General features: G+C 30.5%; 2 protein-coding genes across 2 annotated transcripts; both read right to left on the minus strand.

Moving 5' to 3' along the window:
- Positions 1 to 1,266: 1,266 nt before the first annotated feature.
- Positions 1,267 to 6,794, minus strand: LOC133033367 (phenolic glucoside malonyltransferase 1-like). Its single transcript, XM_061108087.1, has 2 exons — positions 6,344 to 6,794; positions 1,267 to 2,381 (listed from the first exon to the last, which is right to left on the minus strand). Exons 1-2 carry the CDS (start codon positions 6,680 to 6,682, stop codon positions 1,362 to 1,364), a joined length of 1,359 nt encoding a protein of 452 aa, XP_060964070.1. The 5' UTR covers positions 6,683 to 6,794; the 3' UTR covers positions 1,267 to 1,361.
- A 7,382-nt stretch (positions 6,795 to 14,176) lies between these two features.
- LOC133033371 (phenolic glucoside malonyltransferase 1-like) lies at positions 14,177 to 15,837 on the minus strand. Its single transcript, XM_061108090.1, has one exon. The coding sequence runs from the start codon at positions 15,724 to 15,726 to the stop codon at positions 14,287 to 14,289; it is 1,440 nt and encodes a 479-aa protein (XP_060964073.1). The 5' UTR covers positions 15,727 to 15,837; the 3' UTR covers positions 14,177 to 14,286.
- Between the last annotated feature and the right edge of the window lie 1,262 nt (positions 15,838 to 17,099).

Consider the following 17,099-nt stretch of genomic DNA (forward strand, 5'->3'; position numbering starts at 1 on the left):
CCGCAAATTACTCTATTTAAAGTAAGGAAACATAATAAATAAAATATGCATTTAAAATAAAATAAAAAAAAAAAAAAAAACTTAATATCACTTGTATTACCATAAAAAATTATTAAAATCCATTTTATATTTTTCTAATAAAATTTTAGAAATAAATGAAAGTACATTGATCGGCGGATTTGCCACCGATGATTGGAAAGTCAATGGAGTCAATACTAAAAAATTTGTCGGAGTTACTGTCAGTATCGAAATGTTATCAAAGTTATTATGTATTTTTTTAACAGAGTTATTATGTATTAAATTAACTAAAATATGGCATATTTCTACCTTAAAGGCTTAACTCTAATAGTGTGTCATAATAAATAGTTTTTTGGCTAGAGGTAAAAAGTGGGTCAAAAGTGTTGGAGTGTGAGAGAGAGTGAGTGTTTTAGTTTTGGTAGAAGAGAGTTCAAGAAAAATGTAGTGTGTTGGGGAAGAGAATAGAAGAATAGAGATTGGACTTGTGGGAATTGAACCACAAGGTATCGAAGCTGGTTAGCTCCTCTCCCAAGTGAATTATTGATCTTTTTATATTTTTGTAATGTTTTGGTGATATCGGATCACTCTTTTAATTGTGTTGATTTCGTGGTCAAAATGAATCATTGTGGTCGGGAGTTGGCCATGGGACTTGCTGTGAGGACAGGGCCGGCGCTAGGTATAAGCGGGTTAGGCTTGCGCTAGGGCTCACTCATTTTATTATTATTTTTATATAGCAAGGACTCACTCATTTTAAGGGCTCAATAAAAACATACCTTTTTAAAAGATACATATTTTTTAATACTTTTTAAAAATATCATTTATTTTTATAATAAGAGTCCAATTTTTTTTTTTTTTTTTTTTTGTCTATAGTCTATTTTAACTCAGGGCCGGTCCTATGTGCATATGCGGATGATCGTGCTTAAAAAACGAGAAAGAGAAAGATAGATGGAGGGTGGTGCAAAGAGTAAATGCAGTGGATGGTGTCTTCGAGCTTGGTGAAATGAGGATTGGAACAGCAAGATGAGGCGTGAAGAGGAAAAAAAAAATAATTTGTATGATTTTAAAATAATTATTTTAGTTTTAAATTATTTTTAATTAAAAATTATAATTTAGGTTGCTCCTGTAATTTCTCCGGTAGTTTTTATGTGATTTGCTATGTAAATTTTGGTTGCGAATTAGATTTCTCCGTTAGTTACTATAAGAGTTTTTAAGTAAAATTTCGTAAAATTAAAAAAAAAAAAAAAAAAAAAAAAAAAACCCAAAATATAATTACATAATTTAATACAATACAATTTTAAAAAAGAAAAACACTTAACTAAACAAAATCAAACAACATTATTATTCTAATTGAGACCATTGATAAAAATGGAAGCAAAAAGATCTATTTGATGCTTCTTCAAAACCAAACCAACCTCAATTCCTCCGCTTCCATCTCCACATTCCGCCATTGAAATAGCTCCATTCTCTATAGATACGAAAACCACCTTCTTTGGCCGACCCCATCCAAAATCTATGCTGTAAAGTTCCAACTTCGGCGACCCAGCTACTCCGACATGGCAACAATTCTCCGACGAAGTAGCTATTATCCTCGATATCACTTCCTCTGTTTCGCTCTGTAAATCCTTCTCTTTCCCCACACTTTTCACTAAATCACTCACCTTTTCCACAAGAACAGTGAATGTCGACTCCTCCTCTCTCATGTCGTCGTAATTTGCCTTGATTACCACGCAATTACCGAAGTAATTTTCCGGCACCGGAGGTGTTAAACGATTCCGGTAATCGACGGCGAAATCTAAAAAGACTTTACTTTTAGTTTTATCTCCATCTGTTGCTTTGAGAAAACAATCGAACATGTAAGCGTAAGTAAGAACAAAAGAAGATAAATGAAGGTTATTTGGATTTGTCACCCTTCGACGGAGTTTATCTATATCTGATCGACTTAGTTCGAAAATGGTTCTGTATAATTCATCAAGATCAGAGCTTTGACTTGATTCAGATTGAAACAGTTTTGGGTTGTTTCTACAATCTGAGGACGTTGATCCAGGATTCCCTATCCAATAATTCAAGACCTTCATTTCAAACCCAGATGGGTCTTTTATAACAGTCCGATCATAAAACGGTGTAAGCTTCTCCGGTAACAATGGCGGATTATTCTCTTTAGTTAAGTAAGCCCAGGATTTTATAAACATAGTCGCGGATTTCCCATCTCCAACACCATGATGGGTAGTGAGGCCAATACAAAATCCCTTATTAGGAAAAACAGTGATTTGAAGAGCCATTACAGAAACCCCTGTTTCCGAAACATGTAATGGAGAAACCAAAGGTCGAACCTTTGAGGCTTGGAAGGGTTGGTTTGAGGAAAGGGTGTCAAAGTGTTATATTATTTATAATAATATAATATATAGATTAAATATGTGTAATAAACTAATAATATGTAACATATGACAATGTATATTAGTTGTCATCTTTTTGTAACATTTGGGAGTTACTTGTTACTATGAGTAACCTCCACCATCATCACCAACATTAAGAGTGTAAAAAGATGTTACACCTCTTAATTTGAAATTCTTAATGCTATAGGAGTTATGGTGTGTGTAGGAGTTACATTTGAGTCCATAACATCTATGGGGTTATGAGTTTGAATTTCAAATGGTGATGATATCCTAAACACTATATAAAGAGGTCTAAGGTGCTCATTTTGGAGATGAAGTTTTCTATCAAAAAAGCACATTGCTAGAAAACCCTAAGGCTTGATAATTCCCAAAGCTATTTCCTAGAGAGTTCCCTTAGTGCTTAGAGATAGGGGGAAATAAGCTTTTGGACAAAGGTGTAATACCTTGTTCAAGTCATGGTGATCCCCACTAATCTACACTCAAGGTTGTGAGTGAGTGTATATATATTATTCTTTTGTTATATATATACATATTTTATATTACATGTGTTCTTATCTTCTTCTATATTTTTTATATATAATATATATAGTGTATATATATTGTATATTATCTTGTTGTAACATTTATTTAATCTCTTTGTTGGTCCTTGTATTGTATTACAATAGAGTTGTAATATCTTGATTTTCTTCCATTGTAATAAAATCTCTAACAATCAAAAGCTTAATTCTTTTCAATGGAAGAGGTGATAAATCAAGATTGTGAGAATACAAGGATAAGAGATTTTATGTGAAAACCATTCATGTGTGAGCATGGTGTATATAATGTGATTTACTATTTTATATGATAGTAATGTGATATATGTGAGTTATATATATGTGGCATATATATGTGATCATGTGTTTATATCATATTATATATATGATATTTGAATTCTATATCATGTTATTATATGCATATATGTGAGATATATAATATATAACATGTATATATGAGTAATAATTATTAGTGAGATTAAATATGTAGAAATAATTATTTTTATGTATTTGTATGAGACATGCATGTATAATATATGTTATATATATGTATATAATATATATTATGTATATTAATGTGTATATATATGTTATATATGTGTGAGGTATGTAACATATATAGTTGTGTAATTAATGTATATATTATGTATATATGATATATATGTATATTATAGTATGTATGTTATATATATGAGATATGTAACATATATATTGTGAATTTAATATTGATATTATGTGTATGTTACATATGAAATGTTAATTAGTAAAATACATATTATATTAATATATGAGTTATATATAGTATGATAATAATGTTGATAGTAATATAATATTATTTATTGCTATTGATGTGAAGATTATTATCATCTATATTGTGAATAAAGTGAATATTTGGAATTCCTTTTCCAATATTGATTTTGAGAAAAGAAATTGTAACTTGTGAGAAGTTACATTTTTCAGAATTTAAAGTGATAATTATCTCATTTTATGAGATAAAAAAGTGAACTATGAGAGTTACACTTATGAGAATTGTCTTCTCATGCAAGAGCAAATGGATCAAAAGTGGATCCAAACTTGTGAAATGAGCCATAAATTGAAAGAGTAATTTAAGACTCAAACAAAGTGAATCAATGTGGATTCAAAAATTATGAAAAGATTTCAAAATTAGAGAAGCAATTTTGAATCTTAAATTACCAAAGTAGTGAACAAAATTGATGAGAATTTTGTTAACCTTAGTGTAATATTTGGGTTAATCTCATTGAAGAGATAACTTTAAAATAATGGATAAATAATCACATTATTTTGTAAGAGGTGATGTGAGTTTGATATTTTAGTTTTGTTGAGAAAACTAAAAATATCAAATGGTATTTTCAAAGAGACCTTAAAAAGTCATTTCAAGAGGAAAATACAAAAAGGTGATATTTAATATGCACTTTATGGTAGAAATGTGGGGGTGTACCACAAATTTAATCAAAATGTGATGAGACATTGTTGATATTTTTGATTTTGAATTCAAATTCTAAATCAAGTTTGGCTATGTGCATATGTGAAAATATTGACATATTTGGTGTCAAATTTTGGTGAAAATAATTTCAAGAAGGAAATTAAATTTAAGAGAAATTATAGAGACAAAGTGGTCTTCTATATTTTAAAATCAAGATATTGTCTTGATAATGAAATGTGAAAGTGTGGGGGTGTATACTCTAATATGAGAAAGTTTAGACATACTTGGTGTCTAAAAATAAAATATGAGAATTTAGACATGTTTGGTGTCTAAATTGGTGTATTTTTGATATGTTTGGTATCAAAATTATTGAGAATTTGAGTTGTGTGAAAATTAATCTTTTATGATTTAATTTTCAAAGCTTAAGTACTTAAGGAGAAAAGTGGTCACAAAGTGAACACTATATTTTGGCATGCATGATTCACATGGAATCAATAGTGAGAGGTTATAACAAATTGCTTAATCTTCGTACAAGATTAAAGCATGAATTTTTGAGGGATGAGACCTAAACTCCCTTAGTGTTTTGCTCATTGATGGTAACCTATCTTAACACTAGTAAACATCTAGTCTTAAGTTCAATAGGTAATAACAAGTCAATAGAGTAAATATGGTACTCAATTGTCTCATCTATGAATGAGTACATGTGGTGAAAATTGAGGGTTAAAACCGAAAGGTTTTTTAATGGAGCTTAAGCTTAAGAAAACTCACTTAAGCTTAAGAAGTGTCTAAACAGTGGTGAGACACTAAAAATCCACCTATATGGACTAGAGGTGGTGCCGCCTCTTATGAGAATTGGGAGTTATTCTCTAGAGAGTCCATGAATTGGAATTTTGCACATGGCCATTAACGGTGCAAGAGCGAGACATGCGGTCTCAAGTGAGCATTAGCGAGGGTGTGTGTGTTATCACCGGTTTGTATTAAAGGAATAATGGTTCAATGCTACGGCAACCAAAATTTCATCAAACTTTGTGGTAATTACACTAAAATAAAATTCAAGTCGAAAGACATTTTATCTAATGCACCTAAGCAAGACTTCTTAAAAGTGTGTATTTAGTCAATCAAAGTGGGGGAATGTTATATTTTGATATAATATTTTTGATTGATTAAATAAATGTTACAAAAGTTACAAGTTTGTTACTAAAGAGATAATATTTAATCTAGTGGGGGATTGTTATATTATTTATAATAATATAATATATAGATTAAATATGTGTAATAAACTAATAATATGTAACATATGACAATGTATATTAGTTGTCATCTTTTTGTAACATTTGGGAGTTACTTGTTACTATGAGTAACCTCCACCATCATCACCAACATTAAGAGTGTAAAAAGATGTTACACCTCTTAATTTGAAATTCTTAATGCTATAGGAGTTATGGTGTGTGTAGGAGTTACATTTGAGTCCATAACATCTATGGGGTTATGAGTTTGAATTTCAAATGGTGATGATATCCTAAACACTATATAAAGAGGTCTAAGGTGCTCATTTTGGAGATGAAGTTTTCTATCAAAAAAGCACATTGCTAGAAAACCCTAAGGCTTGATAATTCCCAAAGCTATTTCCTAGAGAGTTCCCTTAGTGCTTAGAGATAGGGGGAAATAAGCTTTTGGACAAAGGTGTAATACCTTGTTCAAGTCATGGTGATCCCCACTAATCTACACTCAAGGTTGTGAGTGAGTGTATATATATTATTCTTTTGTTATATATATACATATTTTATATTACATGTGTTCTTATCTTCTTCTATATTTTTTATATATAATATATATAGTGTATATATATTGTATATTATCTTGTTGTAACATTTATTTAATCTCTTTGTTGGTCCTTGTATTGTATTACAATAGAGTTGTAATATCTTGATTTTCTTCCATTGTAATAAAATCTCTAACACAAAGTCAGCATTGGATTCGGCCACTGAGATTGAAACGATGTCGCCTGGTGTGTAAAGAGCGATTGGTTTGGGGGAATGTTGAGGCCATGTTAGCTTTCCGGCTAGAGGTAGAAAGTGTTGGAGTGTGAGAGAGAGTGAGTGTTTGAGTTTTGGGAGAAGAGAGTTCAAGAAAAATGTAGTGTCTTTGGGAAGAGAATAGAAGAAGAGAGATTGGACTGGTGGGAATTTGAACCACAAGGTATCGAAGCTGGTTAATGGGAGAGTGAAGTGGGTGGTGGCCGTGAATGGAGCCACATGGGTGACCTCAAGTATTTTGGTTGAGGCCATGGCCATGGTTGAGTAGTGAGTAGCATATGCAAACTTACTGTATATATACAGAACTTAAAGGCTTGGTTGAGGCCATGGCCATGGTTGAGTGGTGACTAGCATGTGCAAACTTACTATATATATATAACTTAAAGTCACATATGTTAACTAACTATGAGGGGTTACTTATAAAAAGTATTGTCTAATAATAATGCCCGTATTTATAGAAAAATGTTAAAAAAACACGGCGTTTGGTTGGGAGGAATGAAAATATAGGAATATGAATGGGAATGGGAATGGGAATAGGAATGGAATGGAATAAAATTTAAAATGGACAAAAAAAATTGATAAAAAAATAATTAATTTTTTTTTCTTGTTACATTGGAATGGTCATTCCTTCCATTTTAAAATGGAATAGCCATTCCACCAAAATGGTGGAAAGAGCATTCCATTGGAATGCCATTCCAATACTTTAAAATGCAACCAAACAAAGGAATGGAATGAAAATTATTTCCTTTCCATTCCATTCCATTTCATTACCTCCAACCAAACGCCACGTATACGATTAATTAACGATATTTTTTAAAAATTATTTCTTTAAATTATATAAAACTCGATATTTAATTATATTAATAATAATATAATATCTAAAAAAATATTCTATATAAATCCAAATTGTTATCATTATTATTGAAACAATGAATAAGAAAGAATAAATAAAATATATATTTTTTTTTTTAAGGAATAAATAAAATATATTGAAACAATGAAAAAATAGAAAATATAGTACAGTTCTTTCTATATAAATCCAAATTGTTATCATTATTATTGAAACAATGAATAAGAAACAATAAATAAAATATATTGAAACAATGAAAAAATAGAAAATATAATTTCTTGAAAAGCTAACCTTACCAACTCCAGGATTATAGATATATATATATATAGATAGATTGTTATCATTGTACGGATGATAATAATTGTTACCAACTGCTTTGAAAAAAGGAAGTAAACTATGCTCAATTATTATTTTTGGTTGTTGAGTATATTGATTATATTGTTGTAATCTTAACACAAATAATAATTTTTTTAAAAAAATTTTAAACATAAAAATATAATTTCTTACAAAAAATAATAATACCTTATGTAAGTCCAAAAAAAAAATCAAAGAATTGGACCCCATCCGCCCAGTCCAATCTCATTATTACAATATCATGTAGAAATCCAATAACTCCACCTAATTTGTTAAAAAAAAAAAGAAAAAAAGGGTAAATCTAGTTTTAGAAACACTTTCTGTTTTACAAAAGTTACTAATTGGACCCTATATTTTGTTAAATGACAAAATGGACCCTGTATTTTTTAAAATAGTACAAATAGGACTCTGAATTGATTTTTTGTCAAAATAAAGTTTAATTATAATTCGATCTAAAAGTGCTATGACAAAACTGTTTACATTTTTTGTATCTGTTCGTATTAAGCATTGTCTTCAAGTTGGTTGTATTAAAAAAAATGTCATCAAAAATTAAGCTCAGGGTCCTATTTTTACTATTTTAGAAAATACAGGGTCCATTTTGTCATTTAACAAAACACAGGGTTCAATCTATAACTTTTGCAAAACACAGGGTCCAAAATAGTATTTACCCTAAAAAAAAGCAAATTAAATAGAAATTTCTCTTTACAGTTTTGTGTTTGGTATATTATATATTATTAATTTTAATATATTATTTGTATTAATATTTATCTATACATTAAATAAAGGAATAATTACATAAGCATATTTTTTGTAAAATATTTACATTTTTACGTTCAAAAAATATTTTTTTACATTTTTACGGTTTTCCAAAAAAACACGAAAACAACATAAAATCAACAAGAAAACTACATAAAAGTAACATGAAAATAACATCAAAATAACAATAAAAAAATAACAAAAGATAACATACATATAACAAAAAATTAACAACAAATGAACAGTATTTTAACATAAAAAGACCGTATTTAATGTAAATAAAATCAAAAAAATCGTAAAAATGTTTAAAATTCCGTGAAACCGTATTTTTGTTATTTTTTTTATTGTTTTTGTGCATTTGTGAAATTAACCCTTAAATAAATTTCCATCTTAGTTTATTTTGCATTGCCGTGTTTGTTATTATTGTAAAATTTAAAAGAAAAAATTAGTGACATATAAATTATTTATCGATTTTGTTTATTATGATTTTTATAAGGACTTATTAAAAATTACAAATATAAATCAGGAGCCCAAAAAAGAAAAGAGAAATTGAAAAAGGAAGCCATAGCAAAAAATCAGATTGGTTCTCTTTTTTTTTTTGAAAATGGCGTTTTATAAAATAAGGAGTTAGACCTCTCGGTCATTACAAAGGATAAAGACAGGAATGGAATGAACATCCACCCTTCCGTAAATAGAGTTAGCAAAAGCCCACCTGGCCACATTATGAGCCAAATAGTTACAAGTTCTAGGAATAAAAGAAAAGTTACAACTTAACATCAAAGTAGAAAGCTTTTTACATTGTTGAGTATAGTTATCAAATTCCCAACAGGTATGAGTCCCCGTCAAGGTCTTGATTACCGTCATTGAATCGCTCTCTACCAATACAAAGCGGTGTTGTTGAGAAACCGCCGTTTCCACGGCCAACAAGACAGCTGCAGCTTCCCCAACAAGGGGGTCCGAAAAACAAAGTGCTGAAGTAGCCACCCACAAAATGGTCTCCCTATGATCCCTGGCAATGGCCACCGCACACATGGAGTCAGAACCAACTCTAACATCACAGTTGATCTTGATCCAGTCTTCAGGAGGAGGAACCCAAACAGGAGACCCAACTACCTTCAAATGAGTAATTAAACTAGAGGCATAATCTGCGTAACAGCAAGAGATAGAGTCAATATATTTAGAAATACTACCCAACCCATTCATATGAACCTCATTGCCAAGCGCGCTTTCCAAATCGTATCAACTACTATCGAAGCATACAGGAAAACTTTGTCAATATCCACCCCTTGCGACTTTAAGTTCCAAATGAACTGTACCCAATCCCACATACGAGCACCCGAATCCACAACAGGCATGAGTCCCCAAGGGGAGGAGCGCCACAGGTGAGAAGCAAAATCACAGTAGAGAAACAAATGTTCTACCGTCTCATCTTCCCTTCCACACATAGGGCACAAGACCTCATCAATATGCATTCTTCTAGCAAGAGAGACACGAGTGGGCAGAGCATTAGAGAGGACACTCCACCAAAGAATTTTATGCCTCTCAAGAGTTTTAGAACTCCAAAGTTTGTTCCAAAGATGCGGGGCAACATAACACGGGGGAGCCCGTTCCAAAGCTTGAATAAGGCAAGCAGATTTGGTAGAAAATCCACCATTCGTTTCTTTAGTCCAGATCCACCTATCACCCTCCTGACCACTAGGCTTGCCACCTTTGATGATGTTGCTTATAGTTTCCTGGTCAAAAAGCCTGACAAGTTTCTGGAGGTCCCAGTCCCCATTAGGAAGGAGTAAGTCCGCCACGAGCCTAAGGTTATCCGGAGGCCAAGTAATGGGTTTCGGGGTGAAGTCTCTACCATGGATGACCCAGGGGTCCTCCCAAATCTTAGTGTCCTTCCCATTTGAAATAAGTTTGCAAGCCCCTTTCTTGAGAATATCCTTGGTACGAACAACATTTTTCCAGAACCACGAGTCTGAGTCCTTACAAGAGCTCTCAAAGAATTTTTTCCCTCGAAGGTACTTTGCCCTCAGAACTTGACAACACAAAGACTGGTCCTCGATCAGCATGGCCCAACCCCACTTAGCTAGTAAAGCTTTATTCATTTGTTGCAAATAATTTAATACACTTAATATAAAGAATTGTGTGAATGATATTGAGATTGAGAATCAATATGATATTACAAGTAATGAGAATGAAAAAACTTCAAGTGAGGAATAAAAATGAAGAAGGAAATCAAACAATGAATGAGAATGAAAAAACTTCAAGTAATATATTCAATTTTCCTTTTGATATTAATGATCTAGGAAATAGGGATAGGATTGCCATATTAATATGAGTGACTTTATAGTTGAAATAGGTTCAAAAAGAGTCCTTAAAGATGTACTAGGGATGATTTTGGTAGGTATTTTTCTAATGTGCATTATATTAGAGAATTACTAAATGGAGAGAAACAAGATAGAAAGTGGTTAGTATATTCAATTCTTTAAATAAAGTATTTTATTTTTGTTGTAAATTATTTGCAACAAAGAATCATCTTGTGAACTTTTTAGCTGAGGGAGGTTTGAATGATTGACATAATATTTTTAATAGACGAAAAAGTCATGAACGAAGTAAACAACACAGTGAGTCAATTGCTAGTTGGGTGGAATTAGAAAAGTGATTGAAAATGAAGTTAACAATTGATGCAAGTCTAGAAGAACAAGTCTATCAAGATAGAAATATGTATTAGAGAGAATAATTGCTATTGTGAAAAGACTTGGACAAAATAATTTAGCATTTCGAGGGAGATGGTGAAAAATTATATGAGAATAACAATGAAAATTTCTAACAAATTATAGAATTACTTGCTGAATTTAATCTAACTATGCAAGAATATGTTCATCGCATTTTGAGAGGTGAGATTCATTATCATTATTTGAGAACAAGAATAAAAATTAAATGATACAGTTATTGGCAAATGAGGTGAAAGGCTTGATAATTAGTAGAATTAAAGAAGCAAAATATTTTTCCGTCATACTAGGTTGTACTCCAAATGCAAGTAATGATGAACATATGTCTCTTGTTGTAAGATGTATGAGTATTTCAGAAACTCAAATATTTGTTGACGAGTATTTTTTAGAATTTATAAAGGTTCATGACACATCAGGGCTTGGTTTTCTTAATGAACTTTTAGATGCATTAAATATTCTTGGACTTGATGTTGATAATATAAGAGGACAAGGATATGACAATGGGTCTAATATGAAAGGAAAAAATAAAGGTGTACAAACTAGACTACTTGAAATGAATCCTAGAGCAGTTTAGACTCCTTCTGCTTCTCTTTCTCTTAATCTTTTACTTTTTGATATGGCTCATTGTTGTCCCAAAGTTGTGTCTTTTTTTAGTGTGGTACAACGAATCTGCTCATTGTTTTCAGCTTCTACAAAAAAGATGGAAAGTTTTTAGAGATCATGTATCGGGTCTCATTGTTAAGCCAGTATTAGAAACACGTTGGAAAAGTCGTGTTGACAGTGTTAAAGCAATAAGATTTCAAGCTCCACAAAAAGTGATGCTGTGACTTTAGAAATATATAATATTTAGAATTTCGAGTTCTTGGTGAGCATGGTTATTTGGTATGATTTGTTATTTACTGTTAATAATGCTAGCAAGATCCTGCAAAGTGAAAATATGTGAATTGATGCTGCTATCAAAGAGTTAAAGATTCTTCTTTCATTTCTTTAAGGGCCCGTTTTGTACGCAGGATTGGACTAGATTGGACTGGAAATGATTTGACTGGACTGGACAAGATTAGATAATGCTGAAAGTAATCATTTGTTTGGTTTAAGAATAGATTGGACTATTTTATTTATTTCTTTTTAGAAAAAAAAACTTAAATTAAAATAAAAATATATAATAACAAATTAAAATAAATATATATAATAATAAATAAATAAAAATGAAAAATTTACAACAAAAAACAAAAAATAAATAATAAAAATAATTAAATTATAAAATAAAATAAAATAATATATCCTATACAATCAAGTATATATAATAAAATAGTTTATCATGTTTTTTATTTAACAAATAATTAAAATAGTAAAATAAAAATACTTGAATAATATAAAATTCTTTATGTTAAACACTAATTTAATATAAATATTAATTTTCTAATAATTTAAAAATAATATATAATTTTATTGTCATATTGTTTCTCTTAAAATTAATTTAAGTAACTATTGTTTAATTAATAATATTTTAAATTTTGAAAGCTTATGTATAATTCAAAATTATACATTTTTACTAATTTTAATGAATAAGTTTTTGATAAAAAAAATTATAAATAAATGTGTGAATTCTTTCATTTAAATTCTTATTAAATTAAAAATATAGTAGTAAAATCAAAATTAAAAAAAAAAACAATAAAAAGAAAATCTCACCTGCATGGGATTATTTATCCCCTCCCTGTTAGATGGGATAAATAATCTCATACATATGAGATTAGCTGGATTAGTTATCCAGACTTTCAACATGTCCAAACACTGGATTGGACAAATTATCTTGCCTAATCCAGTCCAATCTCACGTACCAAACGGGCCCCAAAAGTATAGAAAAATTAGTTTTGAGGAGACTATAACTAAAGCTATTGAGATTGCAAGTATGATGCAAGTTGAACTACTATTTATGGAAAAACAAAGAATTTATAGAAAATGAAAGTGTCAATGAGGAGGTGACACAATCAGCAAAAGAGTCCTTTAAAATTGACTATTTCCTCCATATAATTGATTAAGCTATTTCATCATTTAAAAATAGGTATGCATACTTTCTTGGTATTTATTTAAAATTATCTTTTACTATTCCTACCATATTAACTAATAAAGATAATTATTGTTAATTTAGGTTTGAGCAATTTCAAAATTTTGAGGCAAATTTCAGACTTTTATTTAGTAATGAGAAATTAAAGTCTGCACATATCAGTCTTACAAACTTAATGAAGTATGGTGTGATTTCAAATCTTGACAGTGATGACTATACCAAGAGTTATATATGTTGCGTTAAAATTTACCAAAAGAAATTAAAAGTTATAGATGTATTGAGTTACATAAAAGAAGTAGATGGTAGTTATCCAAATGCTTGAATTACTCATAGGATTTTGCTAACTATTCATGTCACTGTTGCGCATACAGAATAGAGTTTTTTCAAACTGACCTTGATCAACCTTTTCTCCGTTCAATCATGTATATTCAAAAGGATATGATTGCAAAACTTGACTATGCAAATTTAATTATTACTTTTAAATTTAAAAATGAAAGACACATAATATTTCAGTAATATATTGAATTTTATAAGTATATGTAATGATTTATTAGTTTAAAATATATTTATTTTACTTAGTATATTTGAATTTTATTAAAAATTACACTTTTATATATATGATGTAATATATTTTTTTAATAAAATATATATACATAAAATATATTGTCAGGCCACCCTGATGCCAACATATCACGTGTCTCATTTTTTTTTTTTTTGTTTGTAACACTTTTTTTTTGGGATTTTGTTAAGAATATACTAAATTAAGTAACTTTTTACAAAAATAACGTTTTTTTTAAAACGAAAACAAAATGACGTGACACGTACAAAGAGTGTGTGTTTTAAAAAATTGGGCCGAAAAAACTGGGATTACAAGCCCAATATACAAATCGTTAAAAATAGAAAATTACCATAAAAACGTCAACTACATAAACAGAAACTTAACATAACAAAAATAACATCATTTTTGAAAATAATTGTCAAAATAAGGTGGCCCATGAAAATTTCCTTTTTTTTTTTCTATTTTATGAAATATTTTTATTGAATTCTAAATGATCCATTAATAGATGTGTACTCCATCAAAATAATAATGTTTAGATTGCAGTAAACAAAATCAAACAATATTATTATTATTATTATGAGAAAGACCATTGTGGAAGAGGGAAGCAAAATGATCCATTTGATGCTTCTTCAAAACTAAACCAACCTCAATGCCACCACTTCCATCTCCACATTCCGCCATTGAAATGGCACCATTCTCTATAGAAACCACAACAAATTTTTTAGGACGACCCCATCCAAAATCTGTATTGTAAAAGCCCAAACTTGGCGACCCAGCTACTCCAACGTGGCAAGAATTATCAGACTCAGTTGCCGGAAAAGTCACTATGTCTTTCTCTATTTCGTAATATAAATCCTTTTCTTTTCCCACACTTTTCACTAAATCACTTACTATCATCACAATAGCAGTGAATGAGTCCACCCCCTCCTTCTCCTTGCCGATCACGTGCTCCCTCATGTCCTCGAAATTGCTCTTGGCTACCACACAATTGCCCAAGTAATTTCCCGGCACCGGAGGCGTCAAACGATTCCGGTAATCGGCGGTGAATAATATAAAGACTGTACTTTTAGTTTTATCTTCAGTTGTTGCTTTGAGAAAACAATCGAAAATGTAAGCGTAAGTAAGAACAAAAGAAGATAAATGAAGCTCATTTGGGTTTGAATTTGACACCTTTCGACGGAGTTTATCTATATCTGACCGGCTTAGTTCGAAAATGGCTCTGTATAATTCATCAAGATCAGAGCTTTGAAATGATTCAAATTCAAACAGTTTTGGGTTGTTTCTACAATCTGAGGAAGTTGATCCAGGATTGTCCCCTATTATATAATTCAAGACCTTCATTTCAAACCCAGATGGGTCTTTTATAACAGTCCGATCATAAAAGGGTGTAAGCTCCTCCGGCAACAATGGCGGCAATTGGGGATTTTCTTGAGATGATAAGTAAGCCCACGATTTCATAAACATAGCGGCGGATTTCCCATCTACAAGACCATGATGGGTAGTGAGGCCAATACAAAATCCCTTATTAGGAAAAACAGTGATTTTGAGAGCCATTATCGAAACCCCTGTTTCCGAAACATGTAATGGAGAAAGCAAAGGTCGAACCTTTGAGGCTTGGAAGGGTTGGTTTGAGGAAAGGGTGTCAAAGTCAGCATTGGATTCGGCGATTGAGAGTGAAACGACGTCGCCTGGTGTGTAAAGAGCGATTGGTTTGGGGGAATGTTGAGGCCATGTTAGTTTTCCGGCTAGAGGTAGAAAGTGTTGGAGTGTGAGAGAGAGTGAGTGTTTGAGTTTTGGAAGAAGAGAGTTCAAGAAAAATGTAGTTTCTTTGGGAAGAGAATAGAGATATAGACATTGGGCTGGTGGGAATTTGAACCAGTAGGTGTCGAAGCTGGTTAATGGGAGAGTGGAGTTGGTGGTGGTGGTGGTGGTGGTGACACTATATGGAGCCACATGAGTTTCCTCGAGTATTTTCAGTGAGGCCATGGCCATGGTTGAGTTGAGTAGTGAGTAGTATATGCAAACAACTTATTATATATACAATCCGCAGTGTACTAATGAGGAAGAGGAACTTGTTTCTCTCCTAATCTTGACCCTTCATTTCATCTCTTCATTTTTGCAGCTACACTATTTCAATTATCGTTTCACTTGCACTTACGTAAAACTCTCCAAATTATTATACAGTAGAACCTCTATTTAAGAATACTCTATTCAAGAATAACCTCTAATTTGTTATAAGAAAATCAAGTCCCAATTTGGGCCAGTTATAAATAAGAATAACCTCTAAATTGTAATTAGTTATACATTTTCTAAGTCCCGTATTAACAAAGTATACCTCTATATAAGAATAATTACATCTTAATCAAATATATACATATGTTTTGTAAATTTATTTACATAAAATTAATAATTTTATTCCAAATTGTAACATATGTATTACCATTATATTTACTCTAAAATAATTCTATTATAATGTAGTATTAATAATTATTTATTGTTATTATTATTACATTGATATTTTTTAGTATTTTAATTTTTTTTTTCTAGTATAACTCTATTTAGTTATAACCTCTCAATTAGAATATAATTTGGTTAGTCCCAAGTCTATTCTTGAATAGAGGTTCTACTGTACTGTTAATAAATTTAAAGTATAATCTATTTTTCACATGCCGACATGAGCTATTTATGTACTCTTATACTTGACATATTTAAATTGGGACGCTTAATATTATTAATTAAAAATTATAAAAAATTATAATTTTGAAATAATAGTATTAAGTTTACCAATATAAACGTGCTACGTATATAAAAGTATACACATAAGTAGTTCATGTTAGAAGTTAAACGAATGACACCTTAAATTTGCTAACAGTGCAATAATTTAGAAAATTTTACTACTAAAATTTGATCTTAGAGGGTGAAGTACAAATGAAACGATAATTTAAAGTGTTTAGTTGTCAAAGTTCAGGAAAAAAAATTACTAATTAACCTAAAATGAATAGCTAGGGATAGCTTGACCATTGATTTTGTCTTCTAGTTGTTGCAATATTTTGTCCTCTATTTGAAGAAATATCCTTTATTTATTACATAAATAGGGATATTTGTGGTGACATATTTTTAAATTATGTATTGAATAAACTAAAGAAATATCACTATATATTTTTGAGCTGACACTTAACAGACTTAATTATTAGGGTTGTTCATCGAAACTGGAAAACCGTAGTTTAAATTCGAATCGCGACAATCTGAACCATTGTAGATCGTAACTGGGGAAGCCGTTTCTGGTGGTCTGGTTAATCCGAACCGTTTACCGCTAAATGGTTCGGTTACGAATCGTAATAAATAGTTAAATCTTAAACCGGACC

Source organism: Cannabis sativa, unplaced genomic scaffold, assembly GCF_029168945.1.
Source record: "Cannabis sativa cultivar Pink pepper isolate KNU-18-1 unplaced genomic scaffold, ASM2916894v1 Contig5, whole genome shotgun sequence".
Classification (NCBI taxonomy): Eukaryota; Viridiplantae; Streptophyta; class Magnoliopsida; order Rosales; family Cannabaceae; genus Cannabis; species Cannabis sativa.

Excerpts from the sequence above, each read along its gene's own strand:
- LOC133033367 (XM_061108087.1), bottom strand. The coding sequence starts at position 6,682 with ATGGCCATGGCCTCAACCAAAATACTTGAGGTCACCCATGTGGCTCCA. Across the intron at positions 2,382-6,343 it reads CCAATGCTGACTTTGTGTTA|CTTTCCTCAAACCAACCCTT; the intron begins GAGATTTTATTA and ends CACTTTGACACC.
- LOC133033371 (XM_061108090.1), bottom strand. The coding sequence starts at position 15,726 with ATGGCCATGGCCTCACTGAAAATACTCGAGGAAACTCATGTGGCTCCA.